The sequence below is a fragment of the Catharus ustulatus genome, chromosome 4, assembly GCF_009819885.2.
Source record: "Catharus ustulatus isolate bCatUst1 chromosome 4, bCatUst1.pri.v2, whole genome shotgun sequence".
In the NCBI taxonomy this organism is placed as follows: domain Eukaryota; kingdom Metazoa; phylum Chordata; class Aves; order Passeriformes; family Turdidae; genus Catharus; species Catharus ustulatus.
In genome coordinates, this window is record NC_046224.1 from 26,859,803 (window position 1) to 26,877,776 (window position 17,974).

Here is a 17,974-nt window from a genome sequence, read left to right on the forward strand (position 1 = left end):
CCATATCATGACTATCTTGTTAATTAAAATACAGATCACGATTTACTTGTTTTCACCAGTGCCAAACTCTATTACAAACACAATTCCGTAGGCTCAAAGTTGGAGTTTGGAACATATTTGTACATCTACCAAGAAGCTCTAAACCCCAATATCCATTTCTTAATTGAAGACAGAGTCAGGTACTGCAGTTACTTTATGCAAATCTCTTTACTCTGTGCTGTGGGTTGGCAGCACAACTAGCATCAATTCCCATATTGCTTAAATTATCCAAACTCAGTGCTTTGTCCTTGCCACATAATAAGCTGTTATGCAGGGCCAGCAAGACTTGTTTAAAAGCACACCTTGAATTATACAGCTGCATACAAACAATGTTTGTGAGCAGCTCTTGGGTTGGGTTGAGCTGGGTAACCCACACTCAGCTTTCTGAACACAGGAAACAGACTATAAATACTGCCTTTGGATACAGAATGGTATGTTTCACAGCTAATTTATTTTATTTAAAAGTTGTCAGATGCTGTCAATGAATTGTGTGATAGTAGCTTGTTTTTCCTGGGGACTGCTGAAACTGATGCAAGGCAGGATTTAACCACTTACAAGATAAATTATTAAGGATCAAAATATCACGACTCCTGTGTGATTGAGAACTGGGTGCAGTAACAAGCACCATGCCAATGTGCCTCAGTGGAATGAAGTCAAATACATGGCCAAAAGCATGGATCATTCACTGGATGAACATCTATTGACAGGAGCACTTGTTAAATCTGGCAGATCAACCAGAAACAAGCTGTGGAATGTTCTGATTAAGAAAAACTTGAAGATTGGGCCACTAGCCCTTAAACTGGAACAGCAACACAAACAAAAAATCCCCACAAACCCAAACTCTATTTTTGTTTACCTTGGTGATGCAGTAAATAGCAACACTCGATGTGCATAAAATGGTCTTCCTTCCACCAGAAATGTGACATCTGACATCTCTTTATTGTTAAGAAAATGAGGATCTAGAATCACAAAAAGAAGGAAACAAAGAAGCCAATAACTTTAATTTGGAAGAGGTCAGGAACATAAGGAATATTTCCCTGTTTTGACAAAAGAAAGCAACAGAATAGAAGGATATTGTTTTTAGTGGGTAAAGCCCATAATGCTATTTTGGACAGCCTGAGACACCATGGAGTTCAGACAAAGGGAATTCAAGCTCTGAATTCTGTGACAACCCTTGCTGAAATGACAGCCATGTGCTGTCCCCACCGTGTGACACTGGCACAGCCTCCAGCTCTGCTGCCCAGAGCAAACTGCAGCTCAGCACATCCTGGGGAGCCCTATGCTCATTTATTAGGCCACTCTCCCTGTGTGAGGAAGTCTCTGTCAAGGGTAAGGGGGTCCTGGAAAATTGCCTGGGTCTTTTCTCAGTCCCCTGAAAACGTCCTGGGCTCTGCTGACCAAGATGGGAGGCCTGTGCTGGTGCAGCATCACCTGCAGCCAGCCAGGGTGGTTTGAGATCAAGACAGACATCTGGCTCAAGCCCCAAGGCTTGGATCCCAGCCTAATTAGCAACACAGGCAAATCTCTGCAGATTTACAGCCTCACTCCAGTGCACCTCATGACCTTCCATGATGTCAGTGGGAGTTTTAGGTCAGGCTAAGTTTGGGGCTTTCCTTCTTCTAATTCTGTCTTTCAAATTGAGATTCTTCTGACTCCTGGCCCCCTCAAGCACCTGGCCAGCAACAGCTGAAGAGGATCTTCCAGTCACACTTACCCAGGCGGGAGGTCTGCTTGCGCTTAATTTCCACAAGCTTTGGAATTGGGTAGGGTCCATAGCAATGAGTGAAAATGACAGAGAGCTGCTGGCTGATCACCTCGTTCTGTGCAAAAGAAAACAAATATATAAAGCATAAGATCAGTATGCAAAGGACACATTGCGTTGTTCTCAACAGCTGCCTGTTCTGAAGGTGAAAAATGTGATTGCTGAAGCTTTATTAAAAATAAGAGCTCACAATTATTAGCATTTGTTAGAAACTGGAGCTCTCATTTACTTGATTGCTATGTCTCCTGTACAAATTATTTTAAATGAAGAAGTCTTCTTCTTGGATGACAAGTCTTCTTTGCCGAAAAAATTCCGTAGCCCAGTCCCTCTCTGCAAAAACAAAGTTCTTTTACAACAGTGGTTTAATTTTATTTGCAGACTTACTGTACTGGAAAATGACTTTTTTTTTGCTCATTAGAAAATGGTGACTGGTCACATCTTACAATATCCAAGTTACAGATGGATGAAGGTGCATGGCCTGCACATGTTTTTAGGTTCAGCAGTCTCAAACAGACCCTTCCCCTTCAGAGTGACTGAGGCACCAGAGCCAGCCACTCATTTAATCCCAAAGGTTTCATTAACGTGCTCTTACACCTCTGGCACCAGTGTGGGTATCACTGTGCTGTGGAAGCCACCAGACCCTCATAGCACCAGGTCTGTCCCTGGCCTTATCCCCTTCTGCCCCAGCTCTGGGGGCAAGGCACCCACAGGATGCTCTCTAAGCACCTTGAGTATTTGTATGCCTAGGACAGGCAAGGGTAGTGAAATGGATTTAATGCTTAACTACCTAAGGCCCAGATAAAAGCAGGATTCAAAAGTTTTGGCAAATTTAATCCCACACTTTGCTACTAACCGGAGCAAGTCTGGACAAATTCAGCAGTGCCACACTGCTAATTCACGGTGACATCTTTTAACTACCCTGTTGGCTGGTGAGTTTCTCCACACCAGGAAACTGTGAAATGGCAAGACACTAAGACATAAGAGGGTCAAACACCAAGGAAATAAGCAGCTGAGGGACAAAAAAGCCCAAACTGACAGTATAAAAATTTGAGGAGTGTAGTTGTTATAATAAAAATATCTCCAGGTTTTAGAAGCAGAAATCAAACGAACTCTGAGCACATTTTAGAAGTGCTCCTTAAATCCCACGAGTGACAAGGAGGAGTGGCAGAGATGCTGTAATGACTCTCTTACTGAATCTAATCAGACAGGGTGGGAAGGGGTAGAGCTGTTCCCTCACAGGCACATGCTGATGTCAAAGGAAATTACATGCACTGGCCTGCAGGCAGGAGCTGGCTCCTATTACTACGTCAGATGTAGCACTGAAAGAAACGCTAAGATAAGAGAAATACTGATACTGAGAGACAGCTTTTAGCAGGCACAGGGCCCAGCCCTCAGAGAGGGGCTCACTGCTGTGGCTCCAAAACAAGGAGGGCGTCTCACCCCAGGAGCATCTCACTGTTGAGCATCCTCTGCAAAGCACCTCACCAAGGGAGTGAATCATGGGCTAAAGAGAAAAGGAAGATTTAAGGCCAGATTCAAAGAAGGAAGTGACTCAGCTGCCAGGAGGGCTGGGAGGAAAAGCTTTAGACAGGCAGGGCAGAAAGAGCAGTTTCTTCTCTGCTCGGAAGGGCTGTGCCGAAGCACCAGGGCTGACTGAGTCAGCCAGGGAGGAGCACACCCGGGGGGACACTGATTACCAGCAGGGCAGCTCCCAGCTGGATCTGACAGATGATAGAAGTCAGAAAATACAACAGAAGACAGGGACAATTCCACGGTTAGAGCGGAGGGAAGCTTCTGGAGAGGAGAAACAATGCTCACCTTTACCTGCAATGGATCAAAACAAAACGCACTGAAGGGGAGAGCTCCTGGCAGCTCCCTCCCCAATCTGCCGGGGTGCATAGGTCCTGTCTGTGTCACTGAAGTAAATTTTAGTGGGTTCCATGGACTCACCAGTCCCAGCCACAGCTGTGCCTAGCAATAGCATCAATAAAGACAATGAATCTCCTCCTTCCAGGGTGTCTGTGGGAACGTGCTGATGGAAAATCTGGGTATTGGCTTCGCAGTGCCTTGTTAGGAGCTGGAGTCCCAACTCACCAGACTGAACCACAGCACCATGGACCAGGACATCCAGTGGCACCGAGACCAGGGAAGGACAGGCCAAACTCAGCCACCCAAGCAGGAGAAGGGGATCCTTGCTAGTACATCCAACCAACATAAAGAACCAGTCATGCATGCTGACTGTCCCAAGGGAGCCTGCCTACAAGGGCAAGGTGCTGCCAGCTCCCTGGGTCACCAACTCTGTGGTGTGCAGATATAAGCCCATTAAAAAAACATTTTGCCCACAAGCCTGTGGAAAAAACGGTGTAAACCAAGCTCTAATCAGCTCAAAACGTGATACATTAATATGAGAGATGCTTGAAAACCTCAAGACATGAAACAGAGATGGGACAAAGAGAAAAGAGATCTTGGGATGGATGTCACGAAAGCAGGGCCTTCAGACAGACAGTGGCTTCAGACCTCCAATGCAGAACACTGATCTCATTTGGCAGACAGGAGGCTGGAGACCTTTGGTTGCTACTGATAACATTAAATACTTACATCTCAGGCCATCCAAAGGCCAAAAAATGTGCTCAGCAAGAAAGCTGGAGCATGTGCTTACTTAGTCATTGCTAACAAGCAGCAGCGAGGGAGGGGATTGGTTAAGTTATTGCAGCACACCAAGTTTGCTTCCCACACCCCAGCATGGAGCCAAGCTCACAGGGCTGCGGCTCTGGACCTACTCCCCACAGTGCCTCTGCTTTTACCAATAAACCAGGCAGAAACAGGAGAGGGAAAATGGATACTTTATCTGCAATGGGATGGCTGAGGGAAAACATCGGCTTTTTAAAGACAAATCCTGCTCTTGGAGGACTTGGGCTGCCTGTGAAGTCACTGGGAACAGCTGCAGAAGTCCATGACCTGGGGTGCAAGCACTGCTCTGGAAGACAGGAAGACACATTCAGCCTATTCAACCTTCACCTTCCCACAGTGCCCACACTGAGGTGCTCAGAAGCTCCATTTAAGCACCAAGATGGGTAATTCTTCCCTGTTTATCCTTTCATCCTATCAACCTAACTGTGAAAGCCCAGCTGTAAGAGCTCAGTGCAGCAGTTGTGGGCGGCAAGATTAACACTGGAGGAGCAAACCAAAGTTTGTTTTCTTGGTACAGTTTGATGTTGGAAAACATTGTGCCAGGATGTGTGAGGCTGACACCTGGAGCAAGGCCAGCCTCCTTTTAGACATCTGCACTCAGAAGGAGCCAACCACATCTTCTTCTGTGGGAGGGGGAAGAAAGCTTGGCACAGGATGTAATAAAAATATTTACCTAGCCATGGGGTAGTTTGCAGATAGGCAAGAGGGAACAGGGAACAACAGTGAGTCTTCTGAGGGAGATTGTGCTTCCAGCAGAGAGCTGGTTAGTGAGCAAGCAAATTTGCTTTGTAGATACCAGCGGTCCCCTGACTTAAAAGCATTCTTCAGCAGAGATCTAAAGGAATTCCCCAGTCCTGCAGAATGCACTTGAACTGCGAGGGGAATTCATAAATTCTTTTGAAGCAAAGCTCGAACCTTTCAAGTTGTTGGACCAGAGATGCCTCGTTGATTGATGTGAGAAGAGGTGAAGATCTAGGTGGGAAGTGCAGGGATATTTTTTCCTGCATGTCCATCTGACAAAGATCTGTGGCAGGATTCAGGGAAGTCTTCTCTAGGCTTCAGCACAAATCCCAGGAGAGCTTGCTCCAGTCCAGGTTACAGGGATCAATGCAGCATAGCCATTCTGGGATGTGCTCCTACAAGATACTGGTCACAACTGGGAAATACACAGCCAGTATTCTCCAGTACCTGTGCAAAATACATGTCTATGCTCCAAACTCTGCAGGGTAAAGTATGTGTTGCAGACTGCTCAAACCCCACTGCTTAGCTCTTACCAGCCTACAGAGACCCTACGACCTCCAGGCAGCTGCCCTCTACAGTGGTAACAAGTCAGGCTTATTTTCTTTACCTCTGAAATCCCAAGCAGTATTTTGGGGCTTTCTTCTACTGATGCTACCGTCACCAGCTCAGCTCCATTAATGGTGTTTTAACCTAACTCTCCAAGCCCTCAAATTCCTCTACCACATAGCCCAAAAATCAAAAGATCACCACATTAAGGCAGAAAAAGTAACAGTTATTCTTCCAGGCTTGGTGTCTTCCTATTAATGCACATCTCCCCAGCAAGCTGAGAAACCACACTGCCCAGAGAACAGGGGCAGTGGCAAAGATATCTTTTCTCTCTGGTCCTGAGGATGCTCAGGGGACCCATTTCTCTGCTCAGTGCAGAGTGGCAGAAGTGCTGTTTCCAGTCACTCATCTCACACAGTCCCCAGCAGCTGTTCCATCAGTGGCAGTCTCAGGATACCCCAAGCCCATTGAGGACTCATACGTGACATGCTGGCATATCCTTGAATTAGTCCCCTATTTATGCTCTCCTTTCCCAAAAATTATGATAAAGAGTGAACTAACAGAGAGGGCTTTTTGCTGTTCCCCACCCCAGAACACTCAAACTCTGAGACTTTCTTTGCCATCTTAGAACTGACTCCACCCTTGCACAGGTGCTTCTGCTACTATCCTCTTGCATAATTCACCTCCACCAAGTGCCTCAAAACTAAATAAATGCCACTTCAGATGGTCACTCCTAGATGGTTAGGCAGCATACACATAATTAATATTAGTCAACAGCTGGAAAGGGAGGAAGCCCCAGAGGTTGGAGCTACAGTTAGAAGCAGTGAACTGTGCAACAAAATGGGTTTTGTTAGTGCTGGGCTCAAGCCCCTCCACTGCAAGCTCAAACGGAAAAGAATTAATCACAGGTGAGGCACAAATGGACCCTTCCGTTGCTTCTGGGAAAGCTGCCAAGCTTCCTTTCCAAAAGGCTCTTTATATCACAGCTGTGCATTGTATGTAAAAAGCTCAGATCCACGGGCACAGTCTAATCCCTGGGTGAGAGCCCAGAAAAGGGCAGGTGTCACATCCACGGCATTTATTTATTGTAAATGAAGAAACGGCTCCTGCCTCTGGCAGGGGAACATTTTAGAAGGTAGCAGAGGGTAGAACAAAATCAAACTTGTGTTAGTAAGTACCAAGCTGAATGTGTTATGAAACCACAGGATGGAGTTAACAGTGTTATTAACATGCCACTCGGTACCTGGCGCTCGCATCTCACGCGCAGAATGCAGGATGTGCACGTGTGGATAACCTGGGTCCGGCTTACTCGGAACTGTGCAGACACAGAAGTGCTACAAGTGACAATGGGCAATGCTACAGATCACTGCAGCTGCTTGAGAACAGTGAAACCTAACTAACAAAATCACAGCAAGTCCCAGCCAAAAGATTGATCACTGCGTGCTGGCTGGGCACCGGATGACACACACAATGGCATTAGCTACTCCATGGAATCCATAAGTAGACCCTTTGGCGTCCTGGGATGTCTTCAGGGTTATTTTTAGTGCAGGTTTTAGTGTGTCTGTCTCCTCTCCACATTTTTCTTCAGCTAAAGTATTTCAGTTGTTGGCCAAAATATTCCATTTTCAGGTGTTAATGTTTTCAAGAAAGGTAAAATATTATGTGGGAAACAAATATCCTACGGAAACCTCTCATTACAATAAGATCTCAGTTTTCTGTTGAAAAGCAGTTCAACAAGACAAAGAGGAGTCTTTCCTGATGGTCTCCAGGTAAGAGAAACATGCCCAGCACTCTCCAGGGGAAGACTTTCCCTTGGGACACAATTATGAGAGTGCCTGCCCCAGTGCTATGTAGGGTTCACCTCTCCTCTCTACCCTTAGCCCTTCCTGCAGAAAAGGGCAGTCTGGCTTCACACAACAAAATACAGCTTCACTCAAGCTCATCTGAAACAGTCATTTCAGCCCACCATGAAGCAACAGAAAAAAGTGGAATTTTCTACCTCCTTTGTCTTCCAGTGCCACTTTCTAGGTCACATGCAGACCCTGGGGAAATATTGATTTTTGCTGACCACCATGCCTGGACTTAGTAGAACAAACACATGAGCTGAGTGTTGAGTGTTCTTCGAGGAACCTTTCCCAACATTTGTTTTAGAAGAATCAAATCCAGAAAAATTCACAGCAACAGAGAAACAGAATGCTCATCTCAAGCTTCGGCTTCTGAAAGTTTTCTTGGAACACAACAGGCAGATGTTTCAGTCTTTCCTGCTGCCTTCTGCTTCACGGAGACATAAAAATACTTTTTCAGTAGTTACTGCATCTGTGACACAGGCTATTTCTGAAAAAATATATTTTAAAAAAACACCCCAAAATTCTCCTTTTAAGAGATTTTGGTTTCCAAATGGAGAAGTTACTACTGAAAGAGTACTTTAGCTTTTAAACCATATAGGCTAGATTTCTCAAGATACCCACATGCCTGAATCCTTTTGGAATTTTAAAACTGGTTACTGTTCTGAATTGCTATTTGTTCTTGATAACTGTCAACACCAGACTGATGGCTGTTATTCAAACAGCTCAGCCTTCCAAAAGAGCCTATGCTCTCCTGCACATTTCTTCAGCTGCCTGTAGGTGCATTTGTAAAGGTTGGAAAGCTATAGGAATTTTAAATCCTGAGGAAACATCTTTGCAAAGTAGTTTCCTGCATCTTTCAGCAAGCCTGGCTGCCCAACACCTTATTAATGGGCTAAATATTAAAATAAACTAAATAAAATAAATACGTTGTCACTGACAGAAATGGATGGGGAGGATGAAGAGAGCTGCAGAATGCAATGAAGGTATGGCAGTGAAGGATCACTCCCATGACTTCTCAAACTGATTTAGTCTTAGACAATATACTAGCAGGAACACTTACAGTCCTAAGTAAAGTTTTCCTGGTGTGAAGCACCTCTAGGAGCTTCAGACAACACTTCATGTGTTCAATGCACGTGTGGACTCACACATGCACTTCAGCAATGCAAGGCCACACAAGATCCAATGAGATGGCAACAAGCTCCTTACCTGTCCTATGGGGGAAAGGGAGAAAGCTGTAAGAGAGATTATTTGGAATTTAAAGATTGTGTATTTTCTATGAAAAATAGGCCAAGGACAAGCTGATGCAAATTGCTGCAGGCAGAAAAAGGAGTGGATTGCTCATGACCTCACACAAATGGCAACAGTGCTGGCTCACCTACATGAATGGACCAGGGAGATTTAATGACAATTCAGTCTTATGCAGAGCCCTGGAGTGAAAACCTAAACCCAGCCTCCTCCAAAGGCCAGATGTGTTCAACTTCCAAGGCTGAGGGTTTGAGTCTCTCTTTCCAGGTTGTAGAAATGTCAACATCAAACTGAACAGCTCCAGGATTTTGGTAGACAGAGGACACAGAGATATCTCTGCACATTCAGCATACTATCCTTAAGAGAATCTGCAAAAACAGAAGAGCTGACCTGCAAGCCTCACCTGAGGCACTACAAGCCCATGGACCTGAATGCAGCCCTGCACAGCTCTTTTAAAAGCCTCTATTTGGAGAGGGGGGCACTCCTCAGGTAAATATGGTCCTCTGGCACGGGGCAGGTGGGCTATCCAGCTCAAACTCAGGCAATGCAAACATCAAGCTCAGCTGGAGGGAAAGGAAAGGTTCAGTCAGGAGTTGGGAAAGTTTTCCCAGGCCATGAAGAGCACAGCACAGATACCAACAGGCAGGAATTCAGTTGTATCTTCCTATCATTCTCCCATAACAGGATCTCCAGCATAATTTTAGTTCTGAGGGACTCGACTCTGCTCTACACAGTAGCTAAAGTTTAGCTCAGGGCTACTCACTCCCAGAAGTGACTCTGTCTTCTAACTCACACAGCCCTGTCCAAACCACTTTTAGCAGGTTATGTTTGTGTGCTTGTCTTCCAAAGAGATTGAATCCATCCCTAAATGGTAGTGCCCTTCCAACCCATGCAGTGTCTCAAAACCATCATGTGTCATCAACAGTTTGAGAGTTGGAGTTTTCCTGGTTTGGGTTTCACTTGCTCTTAGGAGAGGTGCCTTAAACTGAGCTCTCCATGTCTTTGCCACAGATATTGCTTTTTCCAGAGTACCTTGACCCTGGTCTTTAATGTGGTAATGACCTAAAATCACTGCAGGACAGCAGGAGCCACAGAGGGAGTGACTGCAGAGTACTTCTCTGTTCTCACAGCTCTGCCTCAGCAGCATGGAAATATTGCTACTTCCTCACTCCCCACGCAATTCTCAATGGTGCAGCCAATGTAAGACATTTAAGGGGATGAAAGGAAATGAAAGAGCTCCATCCCACTGGAAGCCACCAGGAGCTGGGTATCAAACCTTCATCTGTGCTTCTGGGAGACTTCCTCCAGGGCTTCAGAGCAGTAGTGAACAACCCATGTGCAACATATACGCTGTTCTCCCCCACTTACTTCACAGCTTGAAGAAAGGTAATAAAGCCAGGGACATCAGCTCAGCAAGTTTTGCCTGACTCACTGATTTTTGTTGCTGTTCTGTGTTACAGCATCAGGACTTCTGCAAATTTTATTTTGTTTCTACTGTCAGCATCCAGCAGATAGATGGGAGTGAAGTGCCACCCAGCCACCATACAGGTCACCAGCACCAGTGCTGGTAGAGCTCCCACATAAATCCTCACATCTGTATCCCCTAGAAACAGGCATTTTATAAACCATCTGTAAGACAGAAGGGATTCCTCATATCTGACACTGTTCTTGTACGTATTGGTTATATGTTACATTTTCTTTAATATTTTCATATCTGTAGGATTTGGCCTTTCTTTTGCATGGCCTGGGAACCTGCAAGAACATTTAATACGACAGTGCAAAGCAGAAGTAGGGGAGAAAGTTTGCTTCCTACCCTGAGACCTGCCCTTATGTTTCTATGTGATTTTTGGGGAGCTTCTCTGGCCAAATTACTCAAAACTATGAATTGCTGTCTAGCTTATGCAGGTTATCACAGCCTCTGAGACTGGGACTGTCACTCCATGAGACACTGAAAATCTGCCTGTTTAATTACCTTAGTTTCCCTGTTGGTAAAGGGAGGATAAGATCTTCTTCCATGTCTCAACTCATTAATATTAGTAAATTGTTCTGAGATTATGGGATAGCTGGAACTATTTATAGGAACGCAAAATGCCATTTCTACTAGGTGCAAGTTGCCATGCAATTAAAATATACTGAGCATCACAATATGTAGCAAATGGGACATCTTGTTTTACATCAGCCAAGAGCTGCTAAGTGGCTCTCTGCTTCCTAGTTGCTTATTTTATACTTTTTGCCCTGAAAAACTCATTAAGGAAATGTACTGGGCCAGGCTGTGATGTTTAGCAAGAGTCATAATCTCTCTCAAAGTTTCCAGCCCACAGGGAAAAGGATGTCCGTGTGGGCAAATCAAGCTCCTCTCTCCACAGCTCTACAAAATGCAGAGCTTTACAGTTTGCTGTCAAGAGAGAGGGATGTGAACCACAGTTATGGCCCTTCTGTACCTCTTAAAGGAGATTTCCATTCTGTGGATATACACAAAAATCTCTGCTCTCAGCCCTTCCAGAGAAGGGGAACAGAAGATCCTTTAAATCTCAGCTTTCCTCAGCTGCCTTCTATGGAGTGACCAGGGAGAACTTTTATTGGCTCATTCTCCTACAAATGAATTTATGTAGATTCCTTCCAAAGGGTTGCATAGTTCCTTTCCTCATTTCTGTCTGGGAGAGCTTTGTATGAGGCCATTTGGACAAGACTACCACAATAATTCATAACATTTGCAGACAATTTGTAACCCTTACAGTGTCCCAGAATGATTAATTACTTTTTCTAAGACTATGAAACACTGTGTGAGTGTGTGTTTGTGAATATGCAGGAAGACAGGCAGTTCCCCCAGGCCCATGGGCAGGCATAAAGATCAGCACAGATTTCTTCAAGGGGTTTTTGTGATACTTCAGTGGTTTTGCCCCTCCATATTTTAGGTTTGTAAGTGAACCCAAAGCAGAAGGTAGCAGTCTTACTTTTTCCCCTAGGTCTCCTACAATAGACTAGATGTACAAAAGGCATAATCCTGTTTAAATGATTTATTCTAATGATGATTGCAGACCTTGGCTTCAGCCACCCCAGAGAAAAGCAGTTAAAGTCACCCCTCATCCTAGATTACAAGGCCTAAACTTATTCTGTGATAAGTTTTCAACATTATTAGTTTCATATCAACTTTCAAATAAAACAGCATTTTGCTGGTAGTTTGTGGGTGAATGTACATTAACACAAGTGAGTATGGAATGAGGAATCTACAAATCCTGGGATTTGGAACAATTTACTAAAACCTATCTCAAAATATTCTACATAAATACCCATCCAATACAAACTAACTGCAAAGGCAAGGCTCATGGGAGCAAAAATCAGAACAATGCTGGAACAAATATGCAGGGTTTGCTCAAGACTCTAGTCCAAGCCTGCTTTTGCAGCACGATACAAGAAATAAATCCATGTACGCCAGCATTAGCTATACCAAGTCTGGAATATTTAGTATTGAGTTCCTATACTAGAACCTCTCCCTTTTTCACATTGTTTAGGCCATTGCTAAAAATTATTTGCTCCTTGCTGTTACACAGAGAGTTGGGTGATAAAAGTTACTTATTTTCAATTTAACAATTAGAAGGTCATACCAACAGGTATTGTAGAGCATGAGGAAAAAAACACCAATCAAACACTTCTGATGCTTTTCATTATCACAATGATTTTCTGGTAACAGTAGACAGTGACTGGGCATTCCTTGGGAGTGACTGACTCTCAGGGGCACCAGCAGAGAAGAGACTATTGGTTATAACTAGTTTTAAATTCTTCACTAGGTTTGACACTTTCCTCTCCTTGACAGCCCCATAGTCATCCCTTTTTGCCATTATACCTGCATACCCAATGGTACCTCCTTGGAAAGATTTTGTTAGTCTGATTTGCTTGGCTAAAAAAAAAGTCAGCTGAAAGAATAAATCTGGGGAAGCTACAAGTACAAACATGCACATAGAAAATTCGAAAAAAATATCCTGTTCTTTGCTTGTAGAAACCAGTTTCCTCACAAGGTTGTGTCCAAATCCCACATGAAGGGAAGAGAAAGTCATGACAGGCTAAAGAAATGCAAAGTAAACATGAATCTTAGCTTTGTTGCATGGTTCTATAAAACAAACTGGGTGAAATTACTCCTTGGGTTGGTTTGGTTATCGACATCTCTTGCCACGCTGCCATGACCCTTGTGACTTTAATTTCACTACTATGTACCAGCTCCTGTTGTCTCTCCAACCTATTGTTAGCACCTGTTATTAGGCTGTTCTAGTAGGAGTAGTGATTAGCCTGTGTGTTTATAACCCATGCTTCCAGAGTGAAAAAACCCCAGATACTTAATACAGATAACAATAATCCTGTGCAGTCTAAACAACCTTTGTGAGAGCTGTTAAAAAATAATATTGCAAGCTTTCATGTCTTACAGGATGGGAATAAGGCTGATTTCCTTTAAAACACGTAATTGATCCTACCTTGCTGGCCTTCAGTATCTCAAACATCAGAGGTAGCCCTTGTGTGATAAGCTCCTCAGTGTACTCCTCCTCCTGAATGGACTTGAACTCCTTCAGCAGGCACTGGATGAGGGGCCGTCGGTGCTGCTGGAAGGACGTGCGCAGAGACTCCAGCCACGTGTGCAGCGTCCAGGGAACCCCTGCAGGCAGAGGACACAGCTCATTCCCAGCTCCAGGGAAACATGTGTCCTTCTGCTTTTTTACCTTTGCTGATGTTAAGATTTTAAGCAAAAGCTGCCAAATCATTCAAGAAATCAAATTCCTATTTATCCCTAATTGAGAAGGCTGATGGTTATCAGTACATCCCAGAGCTAATGCACAGAGGCTTTCCTCCAACTGCTAAGAGAAGACTGTGGTCTCTCTGCTCATCTTGCCTTCAGCTTCTCTGCTGAGACTACCAATTTGTGGTAATTGCTGTGGTGTTCTGCATTGCAAAAGTCTTTTAGAAACTAGATTTACACTAGCTCATTTGTTTGAATGTGGCCCTGGAGAGCCATTAAATGGTGAAAAAACCTGATTTTGGTCACTACCTACCTGGATTCAAATCGGTGGTCTTCAGATTAAAACTTGCTTTAGGTGATACCCCATGTCCTCTCCTGATCATTAGTATTTTCCCTGAAGAGCACTGGGTGAGTTAAGCAGATCAGCCCTTTCAAGCAGCTTGTCATGGCAGAACCACTTTCCAGGAAGTTAAAGGGAACTGCTCCCATGCATTGAGTGAGAAAGCACATGCAGCTAATGTACCTCTCCAGGCATGGGGATGTGACCTACTTTCTGCTCTTACAGAACCAAGTGGAAGGAAATACAGGCCTGGTGTTTGGCAAGTGAAGGTTTTTCCTTCCATGTCAGAAAATGTTCAGTGGCTGGAGAGCACCCCTGCCACTCTCATTCATCTCCAGATCTTTGCTCTCACAGCCCACTGCACACTCTGATCCATACCCCATGTCCCAGGGCTGGAGCGCTGCCCCAGGCAGAGACACACCAGGCACTTGGGTCTCTGTCTGTGAACAGATGAATGGGGATGGTAAATACACAGTCCAGATCAATTTCCATCTGTGCCACACAACCACCCTGCCCACAGGTGGGTGGTATGATGTTCAAGTCCCTCACTGGCACAGCTGGCATACCAAGGAGTCAGTTCCCTGCTCCTGCCTTCGGAGTCTCAGAAAACAAAGTTTTGATGGTGGACTGCGCTGCAGCAGAGTGCAAAAGAGAAGCAGCTGGAAGTGGCCCATGACAGCTGAACAATGCCCCAGAGCCTTACCTACACTGCCATGCAGCAGTGCAGATGGCTCTCAGTGGAAACCACTGTGTCCTGCAGAAAAAAGCCACTGGCCCCTGAACAGGGTGTGCTGTGAAGCTGGAAAATAACCTGTCAGATCTCCCACCACCTTTTATTCCAAAGGAGCTAAGACGTGACCGTGGTCGGTTTAAGCAAACAGCCCATCAAGAGGGACATGTTTCTCCCAGTGGTCCTTCCCTGCCTGAAGAGGAGGGAGGCCAGAACTGACCTATGCTGCGGATGTCGATGGTGACGTCCACGTAGCCGTGCTCGGCACTGTGGTACATGGCCTCCTTCAGTGCCTTCAGCTTGGCCTTGCTGTTGCGGCTGGCGCAGAGCGGAGCTGCCGCCGCATCGGGCAAGTCCGTGCCCTCGGCCAGGATCTCCTCCAGTGACAGGATATCGCTCTTCTCCTTCTCCGGCTGAGCAAGCAGCTTGCGGAAAACATTCCTGTCAATCACAGCATCACAGAGAGAGAGGGGGCAGGAGAGGAGAGGAAAGGAAGAGCAGAGTCAGTGGACTTCATTGGGCTTTCACTGCATTGGGCTTACTTGCTGTGATGTGGCAAGTTAGGACACCTACCCAAGAAATTACTCCAGCTAATGACAGAACCAGTTAAGAGCAGACCCAAGGCAAGCACAGTTCCTGCTAGCCCACCTGCACTGCCTGGGACACACCTGCAAGTCCCTGCTGTTGTGACAGGAACTGCACAGATGTCACATGAGCGGTGGCATCTTGTGGGAACAAAAACTCATCAGCTAAACGCGACTCAAGACTTCTTCAGCAACCAGGGAAGCCCAGGGTCCCTCTGGACTCCCCAGCATGGCAGCCTCCTGAGAAGGGAGCTGCCTGGAGCTACTGAAAGCACCACCACTCAACTGACACTCAAAGCAGTCTGGGAAAGCCAGAGCAGCTAGACATTCAACAAGGCCAGTCAGGGCAGGTTCAAGCACAGCCGGGACTACTCTACAAAGCCACTGATCCAGCTGGGCCATCAAATAACAAAGCCCAAACTCAGAGACTCTATGCCCTTGGGTTCACACCAGCATAACCTCATCAACCTCAATAGTTTACCTTGGTTTTGCAGCTGTGAGAAGATAAACCAGGCTGGCTCCCAGTCCACCCTCCTTGTATGCCAGTGTCCCCCCTGCTCCCGTTTAGACTGCAGCATAGCGTGTCCCAAACAAATTTAGGGCAGAGAGGGAAGGAACCAAGGACGAAGGTGTGTGTGAGTCTTATAAGGTAGGAACACAAGAGTCAGAGTCTGGGACATGGACAGCCAGCAGCCAAGCCATGGAGAGCCCCAGGATCTCCTTGTGCCTGTGGCTCCCACTCACACTGGGTGAATGTGAGACTTCAACACCCAAAGTGTCCTGTCTGTGCCAGGGATTCCTCACAGGCTCCAGATGGGCAGAGCTGTTGAACCCACCCTGATGTGCCCTGAGCATGTTGTTAGACTGGCAGCTCGTCTCTAAGCAAACACACAGTAGGCACTGTCTCTAACCTGTATCTATGTTCCTCTGGATGGCTACAATCAGAAAAGTAGGAATGTGAAGATCATGGTACTAATTCATTACACTGCAGTCAACTCCTGAGCATTGCAAGGTCATGCATGCCAGGTGCTCATCTCAGTAGCTTTTTTTTTTTTGCAGCATACAAGCAACATTAAGACACACAGGACTCTACAGTAAACATAGATGCAGCAGAAACTCTATTCAACAAAATTAAGGCTCCAGCAGTACAGACACAATTCACTCAAACCTGAGAAAAATATCAAGAAATTCAGAAGGAAAGGTTTTGACATTCCCTTCTGCTGTCACATCAGCTGCCATTTAACAACCACTGCATTGAACACACTACAAGAAGTGTCCTTTCCCTTTTTTTTTCTTTTTCATCAGAAATCAAAACACAGCTTGTACCACCAACTGGTTGAATTCACATGCTAGCAGAAAGCCTTACATCTCGGCTGAGTTAGTGGCATGTTCAATTGTTCATGCAGAAATTTCACCCGTCTGCTCAAACTGGATGCCCAGGCAAAAAGGTAGCACTTGGAGGATGCCACTGGACTTCTTCCCACTCTACCTGTGTCCATGTGCAGCAGCCTGACTGAAAGAGTTCATGTCACCTTGTGGAGTCATGGAAATGCCATTCCTGTACATTGTGCCTATCATGGGGTCAGCTCCTCGCTCCAAAAGTAAACTAACCAGTTCAAAATTTCCTGCAAGACAAGAGATGCATTTTTACTTCTTTTAAAATCCAGTATTTGCTCACCTAAACCACAGATCCCAGATGAGGAATTGTTACAGTGGGAGGAGAAAGGAAGTCCTTACCGGCAGCTGCTGCCAGCTGTAAAGGAGTTTCAGAGTAATTTTCTTCTCCATGCTCTAAGGAACCTTCTACCTTTGCTCCAGCATCCAGCAATAGCTAGAAAGAAAATTCACCATTTAGAGCAACTGGGGGTATCACAGTCTTCAGAGTTCATGAACAGTGACAAATGAGGATCTAATGCTTCTTGTTATCTGCAAACCAGATACAATGGAGACACGACATGCAAATTCTGCCCATTGTTTCACAGAAGCAAATTCATTCCTTTTTTCGCTCATTTACGCTGCCAAACACCAGAAGCACCAGCGTCCAACTTCAGAGCCAAAAAAGTGTAACCCAGAGTTTTTGAATGGGAAATGGGGTAAGGTCAGTGTTAGGAAGTAATGCACTGGAGATGGAAGAAAATTAGCCCAATAAGCATCCTTCCTGCATGGTCTTCTAGAAGCCCAGCACCATCCAAAAACGGATCAGATTTCAATTGTCTCCATCTTTTATATGAAGACATGGCCAAAAGAAAGACAATTCTTAAGCACCAATTGCAGCAATGAGTCCAAAAGCTGTGGTCTCCATCGGGGACACTTCCACATATGTAGCAACAATGCTGAAAACAGAAGTGGCCAAGGAGAGCAGGATGGAGTCTGTGCTCCAGCCCCCTCTTGGTCATTTCTGTCTTAAGGCCTTCAAAGTTTTGGTGCTTGAGTGTGTCACAGACACGGCTGTTTTGAAGAATAAACCTTCTCAACTTCTGAGATGTCAAAGCACAGAACCAGCACATCCCACATGACACCTGGATGGGTAAGGAGAGTGAGGGATTCTCCCCCTCTGGAGCAGCAGGAGGGCTGTTGTCCACCTCTCTCCTACCAAGGCAGCGGTTTTGTGTTTGCTAGAATATTACAGTGTAAGAAAGTGCAATGAATGAATAAACAAACATATAAAACAAGTGGTCAGGAAGGAGCACAAGGAGTTGTCAGACTTTCTTTGGTGTGACTTT

At 45.3% G+C, this 17,974-nt stretch overlaps 1 protein-coding gene across 3 annotated transcripts in view; it reads right to left on the bottom strand.

Moving 5' to 3' along the window:
• The window catches only part of BTBD11 (BTB domain containing 11), a 180,373-nt gene that overhangs the window by 19,855 nt on the left and 142,544 nt on the right, over positions 1 to 17,974 (bottom strand). For 2 of the 3 annotated variants that reach the window (XM_033056878.2, XM_033056876.2), the window contains 7 exons: positions 16,989 to 17,082; positions 16,741 to 16,876; positions 16,163 to 16,186; positions 14,888 to 15,108; positions 13,338 to 13,516; positions 1,754 to 1,859; positions 896 to 998 (listed from right to left, as the gene is read on the bottom strand). In XM_033056878.2, coding sequence (XP_032912769.1) covers positions 896 to 998; positions 1,754 to 1,859; positions 13,338 to 13,516; positions 14,888 to 15,108; positions 16,163 to 16,186; positions 16,741 to 16,876; positions 16,989 to 17,082 — 863 coding nt within the window. The remainder of the gene's footprint in view (positions 1 to 895; positions 999 to 1,753; positions 1,860 to 13,337; positions 13,517 to 14,887; positions 15,109 to 16,162; positions 16,187 to 16,740; positions 16,877 to 16,988; positions 17,083 to 17,974) is intronic. The other variant, XM_033056877.2, reaches the window with a different exon arrangement.